This window comes from Cucumis sativus, chromosome 4, assembly GCF_000004075.3.
Source record: "Cucumis sativus cultivar 9930 chromosome 4, Cucumber_9930_V3, whole genome shotgun sequence".
Taxonomy (NCBI): Eukaryota; Viridiplantae; Streptophyta; class Magnoliopsida; order Cucurbitales; family Cucurbitaceae; genus Cucumis; species Cucumis sativus.
Genome location: NC_026658.2, coordinates 20,108,844 through 20,134,930, shown reverse-complemented (window position 1 = coordinate 20,134,930; position 26,087 = coordinate 20,108,844). Strand labels below are relative to the sequence as shown.

At 37.0% G+C, this 26,087-nt stretch overlaps 1 protein-coding gene across 3 annotated transcripts in view; it reads left to right on the top strand.

The window, feature by feature from the left end:
• Positions 1 to 23,759, top strand: part of LOC101219982 (E3 ubiquitin-protein ligase CHFR) — a 53,270-nt gene extending 29,511 nt beyond the window's left edge. For all 3 annotated transcript variants that reach the window (XM_031883809.1, XM_031883808.1, XM_004146353.3), the window contains 7 exons: positions 712 to 819; positions 6,440 to 6,540; positions 6,744 to 6,809; positions 6,895 to 6,982; positions 13,466 to 13,526; positions 22,081 to 22,144; positions 23,408 to 23,759. In XM_031883809.1, coding sequence (XP_031739669.1) covers positions 712 to 819; positions 6,440 to 6,540; positions 6,744 to 6,809; positions 6,895 to 6,982; positions 13,466 to 13,526; positions 22,081 to 22,144; positions 23,408 to 23,533 — 614 coding nt within the window. In that variant the 3' untranslated portion in view covers positions 23,534 to 23,759. The remainder of the gene's footprint in view (positions 1 to 711; positions 820 to 6,439; positions 6,541 to 6,743; positions 6,810 to 6,894; positions 6,983 to 13,465; positions 13,527 to 22,080; positions 22,145 to 23,407) is intronic.
• Positions 23,760 to 26,087: the final 2,328 nt, after the last annotated feature.

Below are 26,087 nucleotides of genomic sequence, written 5' to 3'. Positions count from 1 at the left end.
AATTTGGCTTCAGAAGGTTTTATCTGACATTCTTCAGAACTGTAAGGTGCCCATGAAATTATTTTGTGGTAATAAGGTAGGTATTAGCATCGCCAACAATTGAGTTCAACTTGATAAAATAAAACATGTGAAGATTGATTCACACTTCATTAAAGAGAGACTGGCCAAGAAAAGCAACTGGACCACTCCTGCGGTACGCAGGTCTCTCAACCCAACCTTTGGTTAATTTCTTCCTCTTTGATTAGTCCACACCATTGTTTTGCTTATATTCAGGAGAACCCAGGTGGAAGTGAACCTCTTTTCTGCCACTGAGTTAGGGGCAACGTGTTTTTTATCAGGTTTGGGGCATAGGTCGAAGGCAAGAAAGAACATCATATCAGCCATTTGGAAGTCGTTTATGATGGAAAATAGACATTTATGGGGTTTTGGGTGTATGATGTGGTAGGAATAGGATATTACAGTCAAATCCTTAATTTATTATGATTAGGATTAGGATTAGTTTCTCTGGTTTATTAGGATTAGGATTAAGTTTCTTTTATTAATTAGGATTAGGATTAGTTTACTTTTGCTATAAATAGAGTACTAGTTCTCTTACACATTCCTTTCCTGGTCTTCATGGAATTATGACTTCATTCCAAGTGATTTTAATTTTGATTTTAATTTTTTTGTTACATTTTATGCCAATTTGACAAGTTGATTTTTATTTTCCAGGTACTGAATATGCTGGATTTCGCTGTAATCCACACATGGTTCATCTACAATGTCATGAATGTGGAGGAATGATGCCTTCTCGATTTGATACTGGGATACCTCAACATTGTACGTGTCCATTTTCCCTTTCTGTTCTTTCTGGAATTGTGATGTTGTTACTTTATCTTGTAACACAAGGCTGCTCACATTTTTTGTAAGAAAAGCTTATTTAAGATTGGTGCTTCCAACATTTCGTTAGGCCACTGATTCTTTTGCTGTCAAAGAATGTAATTTTCTGTTTATTTCACAAAGAGATAACTATTTTCTTAAATAGAAGAACAACTCATTACAAAGAAAGAAAAAACAAATTTGGCAAATATGATACAACCAATACAATAAAATATAATACAAAAAAGGAAATAATCAACACTTCCCCTCAAGTTGGTTTGAAGATATTAGTTACTGCTACCGCTAGCTTGTCAACCAATTTGTTGAATTGCCACCTTTGAAGGCCTTTAGTTAACACATCTGCATTTTATTCGGTTGTCGGAAGGTAGGGTACGCATATTACTTATGTATCGATCTTTTTCTTTATAAAGTGTTTATCAACTTCTATATGTTTTGTCCTATCATGAAGGACTAGATTTTGGGAAATGGAAATTCCTGCCTTGTTATCACAGTACATGCACGTGGGTGTCACCTAAGTGAATATCAATTCTTCCATCAGTCTTCTTATCCATTTACCCTCACAAATACCATGGGCTAAAGAACTAAATTCTCCTTCTGACTTGCAACCACACTCAGTTTTTTACTTCACCAAGTAACAAGAAAAGGGGCAGTAACAAAAGAGGATCTTCTATCAGTCGTGCTACTTGTCCAATCAGCATCAGTGTAAACTTTAACATGAAGATGATCGTGCCCTTTAAACAATGTGCCTTTTCCTGGAGTACCTGTGAAATATCTTAGGATTCTATAAACCGCGTCAAAGTTAGCTGGCCATAGGAGCATGCATGAACTGACTTACTATCCTAACTGCAAAACCGATCTCAGGACATGTGTGAGAAAGATATGAGTCTCCCAACTAGTCTGGTACTTTTTTCCTTTTCTTTATCTTATTTTTTGTTGCACCTTCCAATTTCAGATTCTACTCCATGGGAGTTTTTGCTACCTTGAGTAAACTTCTCTCTTCTAGCAGATCAAGAATATACTTCATTTGGTTGACAACTTTTGGATTTTGCAAACTCCATGTCATGAACAATAAAGGCCTTTAAATAAATCTGGAAACAAATACTTTAAGTAAATGAAATTAGGATGCTCTTATCTATGATGCCAAATTCTTTAGAAGAAGGTGAACAGACACTTCAAGCCCTGAACTTGTTTATGACTAGCTGAAACTTCATCCAAGTAATAGAGACCACCCATCATCCTAGTACATCTAATCGTTTCCCCCAAGTCCTGATCATGAAAGGTACAATGAGTGTCACAGAAGACAACACGACAATTAGCATGTTTAGAGATTTTACTAACACATAACAAATTGCAAGCTAATTTTGGAACATGTAGAACAGAATGCAACTTAAGTTTTGTAGTTAGAGGAATAGTTCCTTTTCCTACAACATGGGGGAAACTACCATCAGTGACGTGAATTTTTTCATTGCAATATATAGGAGAGTAGGATGCAAATAAGGAAGAGGAATTGGTCATATAACCAGAGGCTCCAGAATCTATAATTCATGGAGATGAGTTTATGCAAGAGACTGAGGAAAATTACCTGATTGTGCCAAGGAAACACTAGGATTACCAGATGGGGAAGTAGTCTTTAGCGGTTTCAAGATTTGATCAATTTTCTCCTTGTTAAACAGGTTGGAATCACCAACATTCGCATTTGAGGTGTGTAGGTGGGAATTTTTTCCCTTGTTTAGAACTTTTCCAATTTGCAGATTTTCCATGAAGCTTTCAACATGTTTCATGTGTATGTCGGGGTTTATTGCAATGGCCACATCAGATTTGAGGCTTTTCATGTGTCTTGTTGGAATGATCAAAGGCTTCATGGCTGTTTGTTTGGTCACCAACGTAGAACTTTCTACTGAATCAATAGGCTTTTTTTCAATTATAACATTTTTGCAGCTTTCTTCCTTGTAAACTTCAGAAAAAACGTCATTAATAGATGGAAGAGTGATTTTCCCAAGTATTCGACCTCTAACCTCATAAAATTCAACATTAAGGCCGGCAAGGAACTTGTAAATACGATTGTTTTGTACAATTTTCCTGTAATGCTTTCGAACATTTGTAGACTTCCACTCGTATGAATCAAGGAGATGGAACTCTTGCCAAATATTTTTTAGGAGGTGAAAGTATTGTGTCACCGAGTTACCTCCTTGGCATATATCTACTAATTTGAGATTGGACTAAAATACTTGTGATTGATTGCCTAAATCAAAGTACATCTGTGTCACACTATTGCACAATTCCTTGGCTATAGGGTAGCACATGTAATTACATTTGATGTCTTCAACCATGGAGTTTTCAGCATCCTATGCAGCAAACAAAGGGTCGTCTAGTTTTGGGGCAGTTTTCTTACCCATAATGTAGCCAATTTTCCCTTGTCCACGAATATACAATATAACACTTTGTGACAAATGAAGAAAGTTTTCTCCATTAAGTCGGATCGTGGTGATTTGGATAGTTGGGCTATTGGAGTGGATATGATTGTCGACTTTAGCCATAGGTAACTTAGTATCCAACATGGCTTGAAGCAACAAAGGTCAGAAAATGGAGAGAGCAAATCTGGAAACACCAACCAAACTCGTTAGTAGCAAACGGCAACAGGCAATGGCAGAAGACTTAGAAAGGGGTAATCAGCAAGGACCACGACGAACGACAGTGAAGACAAAAAAAGAACACCTACTTGCAGCTAAAAATCGCAAGCAACCACTGGCACTATCGGCGATGTCCAATGAGTTGTAGTTGACGACAACGATTGTATGAGTTTTTGGGCTTTTTATGTTTTCAAAAAATTAGGTTTTTTTAAGGGTTTCAAAACCTTCTCTAATACCATGGCAAAGAATGTAATTTTCTGTTTATTTTACCGAGAGAAGAGTTTTCTTAAATAGAAGAGCAACCCATTACAAAGAAGGAAAAAATAAATTTGGCAAATATAATACAATCATTACAATAAAATATAATACAAAAAAGGAAATAATCAGCATATACAATATACAAGGAGGGGTAAAAAGGGTATGACATATGTAGCGGGGAGTGTGGCTTTTACATTCAACAGCAATATGGCATTCCCCACAATTAGAGAAAGGAGAGAGAGGGTGTATATATGGGGGAAGGAAGTCACAGTAGATTTGCTTTTCACATATGGCTCTTATGTTGTTGAGAGGAAGAGGAGAAGTTCTCTAACGCCCCAGGCCCATGATTCAAACTAGAATTTGGAATTTGGATCCCTGACATTTCCCTGCGAGCTGACAACATCATCCTTATTGTCTTAAAGGTTTATCAGAGTGAAAGTTCTTCCCACAAACCAACATGAGTCTCTTCAGCATGTTTTGTCCTCACTCACATGAATCCTAGGAAAATTCTCAGGAGGTCACCCAACATAGAATTGTTCCAAGCTAAAGACGTTTAACTTTGGAGTTCCTATCATCGAGTCATCGAAAAGGAATGTGTACCTTGCTGGTATAAATAGTAACTTTTAATTCTTTTATATCTTTCTTAACATTACTTTTATATCCTCATTTCATGTCCTCAGGATCCTTCTCATTCAGATGTGATATTGGTTCATTCATGTCTCCCTCATAAACAAAGTTGTTTTACTTGGACTTGAAACCTAAAAGTAATATGGAAAATATACTTTCATCCTATAGAAACTCATCAACCACCTTGATTTTCAATACTCTCTCATATTTCATTGACCCGAGAGCAATTTATTTATACCTCTCTTATCCATGTCCACGAGCTTCTGCTTGGTTCGTCCTCAAATCACATCTTACTGGGAGAGGTTCCACTCTGATACCATCTGTAACGCTCTAGGCATAGGATTCGAACCAGGATTTGGAATTCGGATCTTCGACATTCTCCTGCATCCCCTGCGACCTGACAACATCATCCTTACTATCTTAAAGACTCATTAGAGTGAAAGTTCTCCCCACAAACCAACACGAGTCACTTCAGCATGCTTTGTCTTCACTCACATGAATTCTAGGAGAATTTCTAAGAGATCACCCAACATAGAATTGCTCCAAGCTAAGTACGGTTAATTTTGGAGTTCCTACGATCGAGCCACCGAAAAGGAAGGTGTACCTTGTTGGTATAGGTAGTAACTTTTAATTCTTTCAATTCTTTCTTAAAATTACTTTCATATCCTCATTTCATGTCCTCATTTTCCCTCTCATTCAAATGTGATACCGATTCATTCATGTCTCCTTCCTAAACTCAGGGTGTTACATGCTTACTAGTGAGGCTAAGAATTATAGTGCCCTAAGGCAAACCTTTCAGTTGAATAAGATTTTCATTATGGTCACCTATCAAATTGCTAGATACATACATTTGTCTTATCTTTCTATCATAATCACAAAGAGATTGCATTATGATTTTAAGAGTCACGTAGATTATTTTTTGTGTGGGTAGATATAGATGAGGAAGAAAGTTGCGTATGGACAGTCAGAATACTGTCAGATCACCTAAGGTGATCCCTGTGTAGTTTGGATATGGACAACTATATTTCTAGAAACGATAAATTGTTTTGCTCTCCCCTTGAGAGGATATTTTTTTAGTAATTCTAAACAAAATCTCTTATCATTAATGAAGCATCGTATAGAACCAGGCCAATTCAGAAATTAATTATTTGTAATGATAGAGTAATATCAAATGAAATGAATGGTTGAAAATGTTGGTTGCTATTATCATGCTACTTGTTAGTGTGAATGATTTGGAAGATATAACCAGAGTTGTCAGGTTGCTATTAATAGTTAATAATTGAATAAAAGCATTGATAGCAATCATGTTTATCTTCACGGGCATAACCGTTTGCCTAACAATCACGTAAAAGTATGCGTTTGTTTACCATAATGCATCTAGTGGACTGACGACTGTTATAAACTTATGACTTTAAATATCAAAATAATCCATATTACTTCAATATGAAAATTAAGTGTATGTAGCAATTTTATGGTGAATTCACTCAACAAATTAGTGTGATGTAAGCTATGATGTAAGTTAATTTTAATATCTTCATTTTATGAAAGATCTTCAGTCGTGGTCCAAATTATTTCAAGTTCAATACTCATTATTTCTTTGTTAATGAAATTTGTTTATATGATATCTTGTTCATCTTAATTTTATATTTCTCTACGATAGATTTGATGAAAGATACGTCAGTTGCAGTCTAAATTATTTCAAGTTCAAGAGGCTCGTCAGTTTTTGTTGATGAAAGTTGTTCATATTGTATGAAGTCAATCTTAATCTTATATTTCTCTAGGATAGATTTTACAGAGATTTAAGTTTCCAATGAAGTTTGAATAAAACTTGGATTTTGAATTCATGAAATTTTTGTGCATTAACTTGAGGGATCTGTGTGGGGCAGAATCTTGGGACTAGTTTGAATTGGTGATGTGTTACAAAATTAACGTTTTCCATCTCTATTTTGTGTAGTTGTGAGCTTTTTGTGTTCATTGCAGCGTTGGAATTAAGAATAGTATATTTTTATTTCTTGCCCAAACTTAAAAGTCAAATGATCCTTCAGGTTTAGGTTGTGATAGAGCATTTTGTGGTGCATATTGGGAAGCTCAGAGTTTACAAAGAAGTGATATATACGCCACTTGCAGTCCCGAAACTTTTAAACCAGTATGTGCTGTTATTGCTTGGTCTCTTTGATTTCTTTTACTTATTTCGTTGGGTATCTGTCAAGGCTTGTTACTGCTTGTCCTTTACATTGTGGCAAGCAAAAATGAAGTTTTGTTTCCATTTTATTTTGTAATTATTTAGACGTAAGCTCACATTAAACTGGAGAGTTGGAGGGTTCTCTTATACTTTTATGTGTAATGCAGATCTCCAGACGTACAATCTCAAGAATTCCACAGTTGACACATGAAAATAATCGGCATGAACAGGATGTAAGATCTGTATCTCCTTATTGATTAAGAAGATTTCCCGGCTTTGCTATTAAGTAGATGATTTGATTCACATTTTGGCTCTTAGATTACGGGGAGGTGCATTAGTCAGATGGGTAAAACATTGCAAGATGTCATCTCGGAATGGATTGTAAGGTTTAGCAACAGAGAAATTGGTAGGTTTTTTCCAACTTTGTTTTTTATTTATTTATTTTTGGAATCAAGGATGCTTTTGTATATCGCTACTGACTCAAAAGTTGTTTGGAATAGTACTTTAAAACTTAAAAATATATATATATATTGCATGAAAGAATTCCACCTAGACTATAGAGCAAAAGGACCCAAATCTTAAAACTTAGCATTGCTGAATCAACAAAAAGTAAGAAATTCCACCTAGTGACAATGTAAGAGAAACTGCAGAAAAGATGTTCCATTTTTGCAATGTTCTTCTATGGGCTTCTCCCACGGGCAAAAAAGCATATGGAGGGGCATTTTTCAAACAATGGAAGTGTGTAATGATAATCGTTATAAAATAATGAAAAAATTGTAGAAATTGTTATTCCACATGTTGCTAGGTGTCACAATCGCAACCTTTTGAATACGGGACGGGCGATTGTGCCGCACCTGTTCTAACTCGATGAACCAGTCAGCTGTACTAAATCCAAAAGTCATCGGCAAACTTGTAGGATGATATAGCCTCCCTTCACATTTTGAGAGAAAATGGTTTTATAAAACGTGAGACAGAAAGATAAGCATTGAAAACATCATTAAAGAAAGCATTGTAGGTTCTTCCATTTGGATTCTCCTCATGGGCCTGCTACCCTTCCTTGCTCGTTCTGCAAGTATCTCTTCAACTTCTTTATCTTCCTTTTGCTTTAGGTCAATGCATGGTCGAGCAATATTGTTGCGTCGCTTATCGTTACGATTTTGGTGGTAGGGTTTTAAGTTGCTCACTTGATTACTAGATGGATTTTCATCCATGCACGTAATGCCACCTTATACGATGCATTTCTTATCCTCTTGTGGACTTCTACAGACCCATCATATTTTCTGACGAGACGCTGATCTTTGCACCCTCTAAACCAAATTTGCTCTACGTTTAGCTTGATGAGAACTTGATCTCCTACTTGAAATTTGAGAGGGCACTGCTTTTTATCATACCACTTTTTCATATGCTTCGAGGCTTTCTCTAAGTAAGCTTGAGTAATGTCTGTAGTCTGCTTCCAGTCTTCCGCGAAGCTGTGAGCTTGTGGATTTTTCCCTGCATAAGGATGACCAACAATCTTAGATAATAAGGCTTGTCTTCTACTTACAATTTCGAAGGGACTCTTCCCCGTTGACGAACTAGTTTGAGCGTTGAAACAGAATTGAGCCACATCTAGCAACTGGACCCAATGCTTTTGTCTTGCATCAACAAAATGGCATAGATACTTGTTGAGCATACAATTGAATCGTTCGGTGTGGCCATCAGTCTGAGGGTGGTGGCTTGAGGATATATTCAGACTCGTCTCCAAGAAGGTAAATAACTTGCTCACGATGCTTGTCGAGACTCCCTTCACAACTTCGAGACTCTCTACAACTTCATGACATGCTTAAAGAACAACTATGTTGTCAACTCGACAGAACATTGTTTGGTAGTAGGGATGGAAGTGGCATACTTCGAGAATCGATCGATGATAACCAAGATGGCCTTAAGGTCGCCCACCTTTGGGAGATGTGTAATAAAGTCCATGGAGACACTCTCCCACGATCTCGTCGGAACAGGTAAGGTTTCAAGAAGCCCAACAACTTTCACCTTCTCGACCTTATCTTGCTGACAAATGAGGCATGCCTTCATATACTGCATGATATCATCTCGCATATTAGGCCAAAAGTAGCCTTTATTCAGCAGTGTTGTAAAGACCTAACTTTTCAGACTAAGCTGAGGTCATTACTGCTTTAACACAAAGACATTGTTTAAACATAAAAGTTCATTAATATATTTAAAATCAAATAGACATCCAAGAAACTTTATTCGGGCCCTATTTCAAACAAAACAAAAATTCAAAAGTATCATTTATAAAGTCACCAACAAACAAACAGTTGTTCTAAACATGAAAGTTCATTTCAATCATCAAAACTTAAAAACAGCAAAATCGTTAACCGGAAGCATTTTGAAAGAGTGTTCCCATATGGCGATCACAAGTCCTTCTTGCCCCTCTCCGGTCTACCTCTCGTATTACCTTTGCCTGAAAAAGTTAAACATGAAAAGGGTGAGTATAAAATATATCCAATAAGAGACCCACTACTTGTCCCGTTAGGGGTAAAAATGGTTAACTTTCTATTAGGAGGTACCCTGCACCATAACAATCTTGTGATCTAGTAGGTTACACGTCAATCAGTCTAGTGATTCCGAGGGATGAACATATTAGTTTAGTGATCCCAAAGGATGCACACATCAGTTTAGTGATCCCGAAGGATGCACACATAAGTCTAGTGATCTCGAAGGATGCACACATCAGTCTAGTGATCCTGAAGGATGCACAAGTGGTGATCCTGTAGGACACCGTGCAAGGTACACTACCCATAGATAAAGTTAACAGTTTTCCCCTAATTCAGTCCAAACAGTTCATGATAGTCACATGAAAGTACAATTAAAACTATCAACATTTCTCCTTCTCTACACATGGTCAATAAAAAATAAATACACTAGTGCATATCACAATTCAGTCAACAGTACGAGTCATCAATCAACACATTCAAATCTACATAACAGTCAAACCATCTCAGTTCAGTGTAATCCATCAACACATTCAAATCTACATATAGCATGCAAGCCCTTTCAGTCAATACATTCCAACTTCAATATAGGGTCCAGTAGTAGAAATCCCTTACTTCAAGCTTAGCTAAATTCCTTAGTTGAACTAAAACCTAACAAGACAATCCTAAACATAATGATAAGAAATTAATAATTTTAGTCCACACCCAAATTTTTCTTTCCAATTTAGCTTACCCAATATTGATGTTGGATCCAACTCAACCCTCGACAGTAAAACCCAAAATACTTCAAGAGTTTCCACTTAGTCCTTAAAGAGAGTCCAAAATATCTTTATTTAAGAGCCAATAGTTGAACGTTAATGGGTAAAAGAAAACCTACAAAAAATTTCACATTAAAACTCAACCAATCTCACCAATTGAGACAATAAAGATGCGACGACGATGGAAAGTAACTGACTGAACGAACAACTCGAATGGAAGACAACAGCCGGAGTGGATCGAAAAACAGAGGGCGATGGTGGCTGAAATATGAAGAAGAAAAGAGAAACCCAAGGGGCGGCGCTCGAGAAATACGAAGAAGAAGAAGAAGAAGAAAAGTTGAAATTGATTTGCATGCGCACCAAGGAGAAATTAAGAACATAATAATAATAATATATTATTATATTATTATTTCCTTTTTTTTTCTTTTTCTTTTTTTTTTTCCTTTCCTTTTCCTTTTCCTTTCCTTTTCTTTTTTTTTTTTGTTTTTTCTTTTTTTTTTCCCTTTCTTTTTCTTTATAACAAAATCTCTCTTTTTCTCACCAAACTCCAAGAACATAACACCCAAAATTTAAAATCCTAATAAAATAAGACAATTAGGTTGAGAATAAATACCTCAAATTTTGGGACGTTACAAGTGCATACCTCTCTATCACACAGGATGACTGCCCCCCATAAGGTGTCATGACACTCATGTAGTAACCTTTTCCTCGGATCACATGCTCTTGTAACATACAACCGGTTTCCTTTTGTTAATAACAGATCTTCTTCGACCCAAAACTATCTTGTGTTACCGAGTTTGGCTAGAGCAATAATAGTTGGGGTAGAGGGATCCTTCTGAATGAACTCCCTAATGATATTGCGCATCGATGCATCAACTTTACTTATATGAATGGGGGTTAGCTACACAGTGTTGCATGTTGGCCTTTATGACTAAGAGCGTTGGCAGCTTGATTTCTTGTTCCTTACTTGTGCTTGAATTTGAAGGTGAATTCAGCAAAAAATTTCTGCCACCTCGCTTGTTAGAGGTCAACTTTGGCTAGCTGAAGAAGCGACAAATAGCGTTGTCAGATTTCACAATGAAGGGTGCCTAATAAATAGCCTTCAGGCCCTCCGATAATGGACCATTGCAAGCATTTCTTTCTCGGAGATAGTATACCTTCTTTCAACATTATTGAGCTTTCGGTTCTCGTAAGCTATGGGGTGACCTCCTTGGGTAAGGACGCCCCCGAGAGCAAAATCTGATGCAATTGGTTTCGAATTCAAACAACATAGACACATCAACCAATCCGAGGACAGAACCCTTCATCATTGTCATCTTTAGTTCATCAAAGGTAGTTTTCAGGTCGTACCTTTCTTCAGCAACTCTATCAACGGTGCAACCCGCTTGAAAATTCTTCAATGAACTGACGGCAGTGGTTAGCCAATCCTAAGGAGCATAATTTTGTCACAGAAGTGGAAGCTCTCCATTCCTGGAGTGTAACTTATCCTCATCCATTTGAATTTTTCCATATTCAATAACGTGATCTAAAAAATTGATATGTTGTTGGCCAAAAGCATACTTCTCTTTCTTTACATATAATTGATTCTGCCAAAGCTTGTTAAACCTAATCAAAGGTGAAGAACTGAAAATCACAATGTCATCAAGATAGACTACCACAAACTGATCTAGATACTCGTGGAATACCTGGTTTATCACTTATCAGGGTGCAGAAGGTTGCAGGGGTGTTTGTCAAGCCAAAGGACATTACGAGGAACTCGAAGGTCCCATACCTTGTTATGCAAGTAGTCTTCGATTCATCCCCTTATGCTATTTGAACTTGGTAATAGGTTGATCAGAGGTCGAGCTTCGTAAAGTACTGAGCTCCATTAAATTGATCAAACAAATTGGAGGGGTACTTGTTTTGAACCGTAACTTTGTTCAAAGCTCCGTAGTCTATACACAGTCGAAATGTTCCGTCTTTCTTCTTTTGAAACAACACAAGGGCCCTATACGGCACTTTGTTGGTCTGATGAATCTGGCAGTCAACAACTCATCCAATTGTTTCTTGAGTTCAACTAACTTAGGTGGAGCCATTCAATAGGCATTATTTGCTAGGGTTTTGGCTCCTGAGACAAGTTCAATCTCGTGATCAATCCCCCATCGAGGAGGCAATGTTTTCAGCAGACCAGGTGACATTATACCAACGTATTTGTTCAGAAATTCCTGGATCTCTATTGGTATAGGATCAGCTTCAATTTGCTCATCCACCAGCAAGATAGCTATAAAAGTCGATTCCTCTTTACTAAGCCCCTTTTCCAGTGTAGGACCGAAATCATTCTCACCCACTCAGTTGCTTGATCTTTGCTTGGACCAATGTAGGATTACTGCTCGTTAATACCAGACACTGAGCCAGTTGCATGGGAATGACTTTATTTTCCAAGTGGAATTCCATACCGAGTACAACATCGAAGTCATCCGTACAAACCACTACTAAATCAACGTCTCACCTCCATTCACCTAGTTTTAGAGATACCCTTTTTGACACTCCAACAATTGGCAAAGCTTCGAATTAACAACTTTCATCTTGCCAATGCCTTTCTCGATTTTCAACTCCAACCGACACGCCCCTTTTCTGAAATGAAATTGTGAGTTCCATCTGAATCTACCATGGTGCCTTTTGTGGGTTTGGAGTTGATGACTACGTCGACAAACATGAATCCCTTTTTGAAAGCATTTTTTGGTGAGACCTTCTAAATTGGCGATAAATTTTAATGCACCCATTCGTGGAGTCTCCCCCTCATCTTCCTTTTCCACTTTAGTTTCTACCTCGGAATCGTTAGAAAACTGTACAGATGCTTGTAATGCTGTTAGCGTGCTCCAATCTAGACATTCGGCTACTCGATGGCTTTACACAAGAAGCAAGAAATTGGTCTTATTTGATTTGAACTTGACTGATGTGCCCCACGAGGAGTACTAGTGCTTGGGATCTACAGTTTGTTGTCATTAGCGAAGTTTCTTGGGGGATTAGGCTTGGAGACCCTCTTCTTGGGATTCAATGTTGGTACATTCTTCATTTGGGACCCTTGGTTGCCACCGTAGTCTAACAATCTTTCTGTGACGGCAAGGGTAGAGGCGAGATCTTGTACTTTCTGTTCTTATAAATTTGTCCTGGCCCACGGTTTGAGCCCTTCTACAAAGCAGAATATTTTATCCTTTTCCGACATGTCTCGCATGTCCAACATAACAACGGAGAATTGTTTAACATAATCTTTGATGGTTCTTCTTGCAATAAATTCAACATTCTCGAGGAAGAACTGAGCCCTCAGTTCTTTCAACAAATTATTATGCACGAAGGGGGAGTAGAATAAATCGCTAGCCACACATGATAGAATAAGGAATGTGAGGGGGGACCACTTGGATTATAGGTTGTGTATACGTTGCTTTTATGTTTTTTGTGAATTGTTGTAGCAAGTGGAGAGGAAAGATCAGGTTACCAGCTCTCTTCTAATAAGTTGGGACACTTTGTTTCACCTTAGGGCAAACTCTGTTATCAATATATATCGTGAAGGACATCTTATAATTTCTTTTGTTTGTTATTTTATTAATTTATTTTATAGTACAAATGAGTGTATTAATATAGTAATCTTAAATTACAAATCAGATCGAACTCGAATGCCTCTAAACCATGCAGAGATGATAACTGCAGAGACGCCTATTTGCCAGTAAGTCGGTTTCATATTTCTTTCTTATTTTACATTTGAATTCATGCAAGGAAATTGAGTGTCTTTTTCCACTTCGAAAGTATTGAGTAGTATATCTACACTTCTTGATGATACAGTTCACATCTCATATGTTGTATTGATTTTGTAAAGGCTTCCTTTTGATATGGGGCAATAAAAAACCCTCATCCCTTGAAATTGCATCCATCTTATATAGTAATCTTTTCTTTTCTTTCAGTTCAATTTTATATTGAAAAGAAAACAAAGTTTTTCACTCTAAAATAAAAAGAGACTACTGCTCAAAATACTAAAGACCAAAATAAAATACCACAATTACCAAACTACTACAAAGAAAAGAAAAGGATTAAGTAGGAGAAATAAAAACAATCCAGATCAAATGTGAAGAGGCTTGAACTGAAGCTAAAACAAAGTGAGCAGTCCAAGCAAAAGACTTATTCTGTATAACCCGGTGAACTTTTCCAAACCAAGGCTTTAGCAGAAAAACTACAACTAAGCTTGAGAACATGCACGCTGTTATATGATATGACATTAGATTTATCTTCACACGTCTAACAGATATGTATCTCTATTTTTTTACTATTAATGAAAACACAGAGATTGCAATCTACTGCAATGGACCAGACCAGTATGGGAGGGAATCTTCTCTCCCAACAGTACAAAATGACTTCCAAAAGAAAAATCATTCTGCAGAATATAGAATTTTTTTAAAGAAAAGACAAACGTAGCTGCCTAAGAAATTATAACTCAACTTTTAATAAATACATTAACTGTCAAACACTATCCATTCTAATCATCGGTTGAAGCTGAAATTCCTTTTCTACCCTTGCTGGAATATGCCTTTGTAAGTGTGGGTTTATACGGATCATCATCTTATCTTTCGTATGTGATTGGGTTTTGTATGATTGTATGTATTTGAATGCATGCATATTTGTTTTTTGATATTTCTTCAACCTTTTTATATGTATAACTATAAAATTTTGAAATCTCAGCAATGTCGTTGGTAGGCTTCCACGATATCTGCAGAATATCAATTCAAAAACATGAATATCAATTCAAAAACATAAACCAAACAAAGATATTCCTATCGAGATACTCAAACACATAAATATCAAAGAGGAATAGTTGATATACGAGTTATAACTATCAACACAAAATACCAGAAAGTCACAGTGGTTCAGCCAAATAAGAGGGCTGTCCTCTCCCAATGAAACTTAGTTCACTCAAAATACACACAATATTCAGAATGCCCAACCCTAGCACAAAACACCTGCATATATACTTCCCTTTTACTGCTGCCACGTGGTGTGCAAGGACCACTGACATCTCTAACTACCATGTTGTCTAGCCTGTAATTCCTTTCTTGCCCCTCCTTCTATACATATGGGTTATTGGTGGCCTAGCAATACCCCTAGAGAAGAGACACCTTGTCCTCAAGGTGGAAGTCGAGGTATTGGCTTTTTAACATCGCATAAGATTCCCAAGTGGCTTCATGTGCTGGTTGATCTTTCCACTTAACTAAATACTCCCATTCACGTTCGGTATCATTCTAGTGCAGTTCAGTCACATTTTCTGGCTCTAGCACTAATTCCATTTGGTCGTTGAGCAGGGAAATGTCTGGCTGTACATGATGCTTGTCTCCCACTGCCTACTACAGTTGGGACATGTGGATTCAAGTATTTTTTTATGGAGGCGTGGTAGGTGGTGTTGTACCAATACTCAACCCATGCTATTTTTTCCCTCCACGTCTATGGTTTTTCATGAAAAAAATATCGCAAGTACAACTCTACACTCTTGTTCACAACTTCCAATTGCCCATCCGTTTGTGGGTGGTAAGCAGTACTTCTCTTCAATTGGGTTCCTTGCAAACGGAACATCTCTTTCCAAAAGTGACTCAAGAACATACGATCCCAATTGGATATAATGGAGCAGGGGTACCCATGGAGACAAACAACTTCTTTTATGAACAGTGTGGCTACTGTTTTGGCTGAAAATAGGTGTCCCAAGGTTAAAAAGTGAGTGTATTTGCTGAGGCGATCAACCACCACAAGGATCGTGTCAAATCCCTTGGAGTGCAGCAAGCCTTCTATAAAATCCATTGATATATCTTCCCAAGTTCTGTTGGGAATGGGAAGAGGCTGCAACAAACCGACTGGAGACAAGGCTTGTATTTTGTTTTGTTGGCAAACCGGACACTGATCAACATAAATCTTGATATCACTCTTCATTCCTTCCGAAAACAATTCCGCTGCAATTCTTTTATATGTCTGTAACTGCCCCGAATGGCCCCCAACCACAGAATCATGGAAGGTGTGTAGGATGGTCGAAATCAAGCTGGATGTCCTTGTGAGGACCAAAGAATAATTTGCCATGGCGTACCAAATAACGAGGCACACATTCTGGGTCCTGATCCACTCGGTCAAATATATTTTTCAGCTTCTTATCCTCTTGAACTGCTTTCTCAACGGCCTCGAGATCCAACAAGGACGGCACACTAATCACATTCAATTGTGCCTCCATCGAAATCCACGAAAGAGCATCGACTGCCTTGTTCTCCGGTCCTGTTCGATAAAAGATTTCAAAATCAAAGTCGATCAATTTCATCATTCATTTCTGAGCGCCTGGTAAAATCTCCCTTTGCTCCAAGATGTGCCACAAGGCCTTTTGGCTAGTATATACAACAAAACGATGTCCCAACAAGTAATGTCACGATTTGTCAACGGCTAATACAATTGCCATCAGCTCTCTTTCATAAATAGACTTTTCCTTGGCTGTCTCTGATAGTTTCTGACTAAAGTATGCAATGGGTCTCTTGTTATGTGATAAAATTGTGCCAAGATCGAACCCTGAAGCATCTGTTTCTATTTTGAATGGCAATTGGAAATCTGGTAGTGCTAGGACTGGTAATGTGACCATAGCTTTCTTCAGTGACTCAAATGCTTTGGTTGCATCTTCTGTCCAACGGAAACTGTTTTTCTTTGTCAACCGAGTTAGGGGAGTGGCGATAGCACCATAATTTGCTACGAAACGTCGATAGTAACCAGTCAACCCCAAGAAACTGATGGAACTCTTCTTGATCAAACTCGATCAAGTAGGATCAGCCTTGTTACGATAGTAATAATGCCAAAAGACTAGCGAAATTACAATCTAAAACGAATTGAGGATGCCTCAATTCGAAAACAAGGGACTCTCCTATGCTCTCCTTTCTCTCTAGGAAAAGCCTGAGTTCACCCACAAAATTCTAACTAACTTTCTCTCTCCATAACAAACTCCTATTTATACTCTATTCTTTTATTATGGAAATATCTACTAACAATATTAAAGCTATTCTCCCTGGCACGTGCGATTATCCTTGCTTCTTCTTCCTTCTACTGTACTGATGTATAATTGAGCGAATAACCCCTGAACTTTGAATCTCTTCCACCAATCTTTCCATCTCAGCCTTTTGTTGGTATCCATAGAGGTACGGCCTCACATTGACCGGGTCAGTTTCTTGTTTCAAATAGATGTGATGCTCAATACTCCTTCGTGGAGGTAGAGTTTCCGACCATGTAAAGACATCTTCAAATTTCTTCAGGACAACTGAAACCGCCTCTTCCACGGTTAGTACCTCCTCATACACTGTCTCCATTACTCTGCACTCAATTAAGAATCCTTGATCAGAATCCTTCCATGACTTAATCATGTTCTTGAGACCAACCATGTCTTTGGTTAAGCTGGGGTCTCTTTTGATTATCACTTTCTTCCCATTGTGTAGAAAAGTCATGGATAAGATTGTGCAATCCACTTCTGTTATTCCCAATGAATACAACCACTGAACTCCTAGCACTCCATCTACTCCTCCCAACTCAAGTGGTAAGAAATTTGCTACCACTTTCCATCCCTCCTCCCAACTCAAGTGGTAAGAAATTTGCTACCACTTTCCATCCCTCCAGTTTTAGCTCTATGTCTTCGCACACTCCTTTTCCCTTCACAGCTGCACCTGAGCCCAAAATCACTCTATAGTGGGAAGTAGTCTTCGTTGGTAAACTCAGTTCCTGCACCACTTTGTTCGAGATGAAGTTATGGATCACTCCATAGTCGATTAGGATAATCACTTCTCTATCTTTAATCTTTCCTCTCACCTTCATCGTTCCTGGATTCGTCAGCCCAACCACTGAATTTATGGAAAGTTCAACGATAGCCTGATCTTCTGGAGCTATCTTAACACAGTTCAATTATGTCTCATCACATTCCGCTTCCTTCACAATTTCATATTCCTCATCTTCCTTCACCACTACATTCTTAGTTCCCTTTGCTCCTTTCCTTTACATCGATGACCATGAAATTACTTTTCATTACAACGAAAATAGAGTCCCTTCTCTTTTCGGGCTTGAAACTCTGCATCGGGTAGTCTCTTCGTCGGGCCTTCTTTCTTAACTTCTCCAGCCATTGTTCTTAATGTCATCGTCCTCATTGGAAATATGGTATTTCCTTTGTTCTCACTGTTATTCATCGTTGCACTACTTTTGATGTTTGAAGAGTTTGAAAGGGGGTATTTACCTTTGGCATAACCGTTTAGGTTTGCCTTATTACGAATGATCTCCCGGTTCTCCACGAGTTGAACCGCGTGCATCATCTCGGCCAAACCGACCGGTTTACAAAAAACTACCTCAGATTTGATCCACGGGAACAATCCGTTCATAAACGTCTCCTCTACCACATGATCTTGTAGGTCAGCGAGTGGTGCCATCAACCTATCGAACTCATTGCAATATTCTTCCACTGTGGTTTGTTGTTCAATCCTTAAGAATTGCCCGTAGATGGATCCTTCTCTCGACGATCGAAATCGCACAAGCAATCTCTCCTTAAGATTTGGCCATCCTGTAAACTTATCGCGTTCTTGTGCTCGGTACCACAAGAAACACAAAAAGATGACGTTGGGCCTTCAAAACTGATGGTCGCCACCAAAACCTTCTCCGTATTGCTTAGTTTGTGGATTTGGAAGTACCGACCGGCGGGGAATAGCCACGAGTCCGTATCCTCGCCATTGAATACTGACATTTCGACCTTCTTAAATTTGTTTCTTTCATTTGCACCTTCTTCGTCCTGAGTCCTCTCCTTCGTTTCGTTCTCACCTCTTCTACTTGTCGAACTCTCTCCTTCATTATTTTTCTTGCATCCGGTTTCCTGTGCGCTGTAGTCTGACAACTTCTCACTGGTTGTCGTTCGTTCTTTTGCAATAGAATCCATGAGTATCATCAACATTTGATGTGTCTTTTCAGTTTGTTGACTGATCGTCGTTAAGCTTTCTTCGATCGCCGGAATTTTACTTGCTTCTTTCTTAATCAGCAACATTTCCTGATTGTGAACTTCCATTCTCTCTTCCGATCGCGTGTGAACCATAGTTCTCTCCTTGCCCAGATTCGACAAGCTCTGATACCAAATGATGAAACTCCTCTTGATCAAACCCGATCAAGTAGGATCAACCTTGTTACGATAGTAATAATGCCAAAAGACTAGCGAAATTACAATCTAAAACGAATTGAGGATGCCTCAATTCGGAAACAAGGGACTCTCCTATGCTCTCCTTTCTCTCTAGGAAAAGCCTGAGTTTACCCACAAAATTCTAACTAACTTTCTCTCTCCATAACAAACTCCTATTTATATTCTATTCTTTTATTACGAAAATGTCTACTAACAATATTAAAGCTATTCTCCCTGGCACGTGCAGTTATCCTTGCTTCTTCTTCCTTCTACTGTACTGGTGTATAATTGGGGGTCTATCAGAAACCTCATAATTCTCTCACATTTTTTGGAATTGGCCATTCCAATTAATCTTCTGTTGCTCAGCTTCCACTCCTTTTGCTGAAACCCAGTGACCCAAGTACTCAATTCGGTCTTTTGCAAATTGGCACTTCTTTCGATTAGCGAAGAGACTATGTTGCCGAAGTAATTGGAACACCAAGGTGAGGTGCTCTAAATGAACATCTTTGCTGTAAACCAAAATATCATAAAAAAATACCAGCAAAAATTTATGCAAGTAGGGTCTAAAAACCTGATTTGTTAGAGCTTGGAATGTCGTCAAAGCGTTCGTGAGGCCGAACGACATAACTAGGAACTTGTAATGACCTTCATGTGTTCTGAAAACTTAATTCATTAGAGCTTGGAGTTGTTCCATTTCGGGTTGGACTACTTCTATTGATTCTGCTGCAACCAACATCCGATCGGCCTTTGAAATTCCCATGGCCCTGAAGTCAAATAAAGATCCTTGATCGTCTGGTTGCCACGTTTTAACTAGCATTTTCAAGGATATTTCCATTCTGGTCAGTGAGGGGTTTCCTTTCAAGATTATCTTAGTGTCCCTGACAACGAAGGTCATGGTTAAAGCCAATCGACGGTCATAGCACCTTGCTCTCCGAGCCACTACATCCCAAGTACCATATCTAAGTTGCAATTCCAACGGTAAGAAATCCTCTACTCATAGTCAACACTGGCAGACCTACGGTGATGCCCTTGCACATTCCTCGGCCTTACATTGCCTTTTCGGATCCTATAATGATATTGTAGTTGGTCATTTCAGTCATTGGCAATTTCAGACCATCTAACAGTTTGAGTGATATAAATTGTGGGTTGCTCCACAATCCACCATGATTACTATCTCTCTGTCTTCCACTGTTCCTTTAATTTTGAACGTATCTGGAGTTGTCAGTCCCACCACTGAATTCATGGATAATTCCACAACCGTCTTTAACCATTGCGTCCTCATGCTCGACGTATTCCATCTTTGTGTCCTCTAAATCATTTGCTACCAGGTAAAGGTGGAGCTCTTTGTTTTTGCAGCGGTGTCCTTTACTAAACGGTTCGTCACACCGATAACAAAGCCCCTTGTCACACCTTGCTTGCAACTCAGAATCAGTCCATCTTCGAAAAGTATTCTCGCCAAACCCCACTTCTAGATGCGATGACTTGTGAAGTGATCGGAGTAGGTGAATGTGCGGGAACCCTTTGGGCTAATATCACGATTTTTGTTGTAGGGTTTTCTCAAATTTTTGCCCCTTGTTTCTAGGCTGGTTTTCCATCTTTTGCATATGGGCCGTGAGAAGCCAGAGCCATTTCTAATTTCTCCTCAGCTAACCGGGTCGCATCCATCATATCTTCCAGGCCTACAACCCGCATTGCGAAAACCTCCGTTCTAATCACTGGGTCCAGACCGTTCTTAAATGTCCCTACCAAAACGTCCTCGACCATCTCCGGTAACGGCGCCAATAATTCCTCAAAGCATTGCAGGTAATCTCCCACCGAACTCTCTTGTTTTATGGCCAAAAATCGCCCACAACTAGTCCCATGCTCTTGACAACGGAATCGATTGTACATTTGTTCCTTCAATTCTTTCCACGATCAAAAACACTTCCGATTTTCCGTCCAACGAAACCAGCACAACCATTTCCCTTCCATACTGACTATCGCAATTTTCAGCTTCTCTTGTCATTCAGTAAGTGCATCTGAAAATATTGTTCTACCCAATAAATCCAACCATCTGGGTCTTCCCTGATGAAAACAAGCATCTCCGTTTTTTTAATCTTGATGCGAACCTACCCCACCCCTGGTTTCAAACTCAGAGACGTTTCTCCTTCCTCATCTCCTTCGTTAATGTCTTATGTTCTAAGTTTCCTCTTGTCGGTGCTTACACCGGTCAGTTTCGATTCTCCCTGATGCTGTTGACGGTCTTCACACATTTCTGTTAACATTGCGTGCATTTTTTCCATCGTTTTCTCCAAAATCGGTAACCTGTGAACTTCCTTTTTAATCGCTTCGATCTCAACTTCCGAAGCGTCCAAACGTTCTTCGATTATTTTTTGTCATTTTCTTCCACTTCCCCAGGATGTCGACCAGCTCTGCTTCCACGATACCTGCAGAATCTCAATCCAGAAACATACACCAAACAGAGATATTCCTATCCAGCTACTCAAACAAGGAATAGTTGATATACGATTTATAACTATTAACACAAAATACCAAGAAGTCAGGATGGTTCCAGCCAAATAAGAGAGCTGTCCTCCCAATGAAACTCAGTTCATTCAAAATACACACAATATTCAGAATGCCCAACCCTAACACACAACACCTGCATATATACTTCCCTTCTACTGCTGCCACGTGGTGCAAGGACCACTGACAGGTCTCTATCTACCATGTTGTCTAGCCTGTAATTCCTTTCTTGCCCCTCCTATACGTATTGGTTATTGGTGGCCTAGTATCGTGTTTCAAACATTGATGGATAGATATGATTATAACTAATAATTTAAACTCAGTATGGATGGCCTGTGCAATATGGATCCTCACTTTTTTGGAATATCATCCACATAGACTAGTAAGGTTATAAGGTTATAGTCTGATGAAAAATATTATTTTCATTTCAAATATGTATCTCGTCTCCTACCACTTCAGGTTAAAGCTCTTTTGCCATCCATTTTGTTGTTTCTCATAGTTGATATCGTTATTATGGTACCATGCAATACGTATTCATGACTTGGAATTGTTTTTTCCCTCAATGTAGCGAGTGTTATGAAAAATTGGTGGGATTTCTCCTATATTGGTTTCGCATTTCAACTCCAAAATATGTGAGTACTCTTACTTCTACGTGGAAAGTTCAATTGTCGCGGTTTTTTCTTTCTAAATCTTACATGCAATATTTTGATTCTTTGTTTAATTCCTCTTTGTTTTAATTTTTTATATAAAGGAACTTTATTTTCATGGATTTGTAGTTTTGGGTGAAATTGATTCACTAATACCCATTCAAGATAAAAATTAGTTGCAAGTAATGTTAATATAGTTGGAATTTACCAACAAAAATTCTAGCTGTAATTTGGGAGATATTCTCAACTAGAAAGATCTATATAATGAAAAATAATTAAAAGATAAACTAATCGAATCTAAAAAAAGTTAAAATGTTTTTAGTTAATAGAAATTTACACACCTATCAAGTTGGGTTATATATATATATATATATAGAATAAAAGTCAAACTTTCATTAACTGGCATCTATATGTTTTTGAGGGCAATCTATATGTTTTTGAGGGCAAGAGGTCCTAGTTCAAATCCCCCACCTTAAAGTTTTACATAAAAGGACCTTTTTTAAAAAAATTAATTAAACTTTCGTGTTGGATTCTTCAAAATCTCCCCTCCAAAAATTCTTTGATGGGATAGGATGTAGTATGTTCCAGTATGGTATTGTTGATGTCGACTTTCTTAGACATGTAACGATGCTCTAATCGCAATCTGCATCCTTCTGTCATGATGCACAAGATTTCTGGCAATATTGTGATAGTTTTTGGTCTATTACAAAATATTTGGAATGAACTTTTTATCTTTAGTTCATTCAACAGCTTTCAAATTCAGTCCTTCCCTAAATTTCAAAACAGGTTTTTGGTATTCAACATTTGCACTACTTTTGGCTACAACTATTTATTTTAGTTTCTCTATTTTAGTTAGCCCAAGCATAGGATCAATGGTCAGCTGTAGATCTTTTATTAGTCAACTCTAGCTCAACTAGCAATAGTGTAAACTGCTGTTGGTTGCTTTTGTAACAATCTCAAAATCCTGTTTATATACTCTTTACTGAGAAGGAACCTCAATATTCTCGCGATCAGTTATCTTCTCAAACAAAGCAGAGTTTTCAACACACATACATCATAAACCTTGAAAATGTCTAATGGTTGCCTGAGTTCTCACCATGGTTGTTGAACTGCATCTTTCTGTTCAGAAAACTGTGAAAGGGTTACTTGGAAAAAAAAAATGAAAAGTTGAAACTATTTACTGATAGTTTAAAGTTATAAAGATGTAATTCTCTTCCTAAATTTTTGTGCATGTGTGGAATGTGGCAGCTTCTTCCAGAAGATGCGACCGAAAGGGAAAATTGTTGGTACGGATATGCATGTCGCACTCAACACCACAACGAAGACCATGCTCGTAAGAGAAATCATGTGTGTCGTCCTACACGATCCCGATAATGATTAATGGTTACTCTTTCTATTTCTACTTCACTTTTTATTTCCCCCTTAAAATTATATTTTTCCGAAGTTTTCAGTTATGAGATCTCTGAATTATAAGTACTCTTTTTGTCCTTAATTGGTTACAAATTTACATTTTGTATATCTATTTTAAATCCTCACAACAAGTCATGTAATATCATGGAAACAAGGTACAAAGCTATACAACAGACTTTTCTCAATCAAACCCAAAACACTAATAATTTTATAATTTAGTTTTTAGAATAATAATAGAATAACAGGAGATGGAAAGAATATGTTGGGAATTAGAGCAGAGGTATTCATTGTTGGAGAAGGGATGGAGCAAGGAAGGCTCCCCCGTCCCCGTCCAAAAGAATGTATAATAATGTATAAATTATAACAAAGGTTTCCTACTCCTATAAACTCATGAAGAAAATTAGTTATACATACATTCATTTTACTATAAAGACCAAAAACTTCATCATTGTGAATCTTCAAATTTTCATAATCTCAACAAAATCTCATCCCAAAAACAAAGCTCCAAACACAGCATCTAGTATCTCTCTCTGTTCTTAAAAAATGGCTTCTAATTCACAAACAAAATTGCCAAAAAAATCTCATTTAACCCCAAATCCACCCACTTGGGCAATCTAGAACGAAGAGAGGAGGAATCGAAGCGAGGGGTAACAAATTTGCTTCCACGAAGGCCATCACCACCGCCTGGCCTCAAACTATTATTGCCATCTGATTCCAATCCAAGCAGCAAGTGCACATCAGAGTTCGGGTATTGTATGAATTTTGAGGAGCAATTGATTTCTTGGGATTTAGCACTAAAGTCATGTCATTCTTACTTTCAAAGCAATGACACTTCTACGAAATAAAACATGACGAGGGCAAGTTCATCTATGAAGAGTGGCTTAGTAAACTAGTCCAAAATTAAAATTTGGGAGATACAATGAAAGAGAAATGATGAGAATTAGATGAGATTAGAAATAGAAAGGTTGGAATTGTGGAGGCCACGGGTTTGAATGAACGTTGGGAGGTAAGACTTAAGAGGCAATAAATATAATGATAAGAAGAATAAGAATGAGAGCATCCAAAAACGTACTCTTCCCATCCCCACACCTTTCTTTCCCCAATTTCTTTTCCTTCAAATCATTATCTTTATTACTTTTATATCCCTACTTTCTTTTTCTTTTTCTTTTTCTTTTTCTTTGCCTTAATTATCTTTTTTAATTATTATTCTTTTCTCTCCTTTTACACTCTATTTCATATGGTTCTCTTCCACTTTCAAAAATTATCTTAAATTTTCACTTCCTCTCTCATAAGTCAATTCTTCAACTTTAACAATATTCATTTCATACTTCTAAATTTTCTAACTTTTTAATTATATTAAGATTTTTTTTTTATTCTTCCTTTTACAATTTATTCCATATCATTCTTCAACTTTACATGTTACGTCTATTACATACTTAAAGTTTCAATTTTGTGTCTAATAAGTTTGTCGTCGAAGTTTAAGAGCATCCTAAACTTTTTCTATACAATAAATAACTAAACTTTAATTTAAATAATTAATTATAGATAAATTATTATAAATAACAAAATTGTTCAAAATATTTATAAAATATAGCAAAATTTCATACTCTACCAATGAAAAGACATTAGTAGACTTTACTGACAGACTTCTATCAATATCGATGGATCTAAAATTTTGTAAATATTTTGGTTCATTTTGCTATATTTAAAAATATACTTTAAGTTGTTATATTTCTAAACTTTCAATTATGTTTCTACGTTCTTCTACATAATCAACTAACATAAAAGTGAAATATCAAGAGATGACTATGTTTGCATGGAAAAAGTTACCCGGGTTTTTTCTTTTTTTTTTAAATTGTTTTTGTATTTAAATTATGAAATTAAGTATGAAAATCTAATAAACTTTTAATTTATAATAAATATCGTTCAATGTATACAGCAATTTTAGTTATAAATATTTTTAAAATAGAGTAATTTATAGTGATATTTTTTAAAATAGAAAAATAAATTAAAATGTTTATAGTTGTAGTACTGATAGACTCCTACCAATGTAGCGTATCAATGATTATCTGAGTGATAGAATTTAAAATTTTTACTATATATTATAAATACTTTCTAAAATTTGTTATTCTTAAAAATATCCTTAATTTGTAATTAAAATGAACCGGTTAATATATTTAATTAACATCAACTAGTTATAATCTAGTATCTAAATAGTTTTATTATTAATTAATTTCTAACATTATCAAGTTCAATTTTAATTAAATAATATAAGAAAATGTGTTTTAATAAACAATATATTATAGAAAAATAAAATACATCATATATTAAGGATAATTAAAATTAGTACAACTTTTAGAATAATTATTATTAAATATGTAACAATATTTTTTTAAAAATGAAAATATAGCAAAGACTCTATGTGATAAACTTTTATCGTTGATAGACTCTTATGGTTTATCACTGATAAATCAATATTTGCTACATAGTCTATCAGTGATAGTTTTTACTATATTTA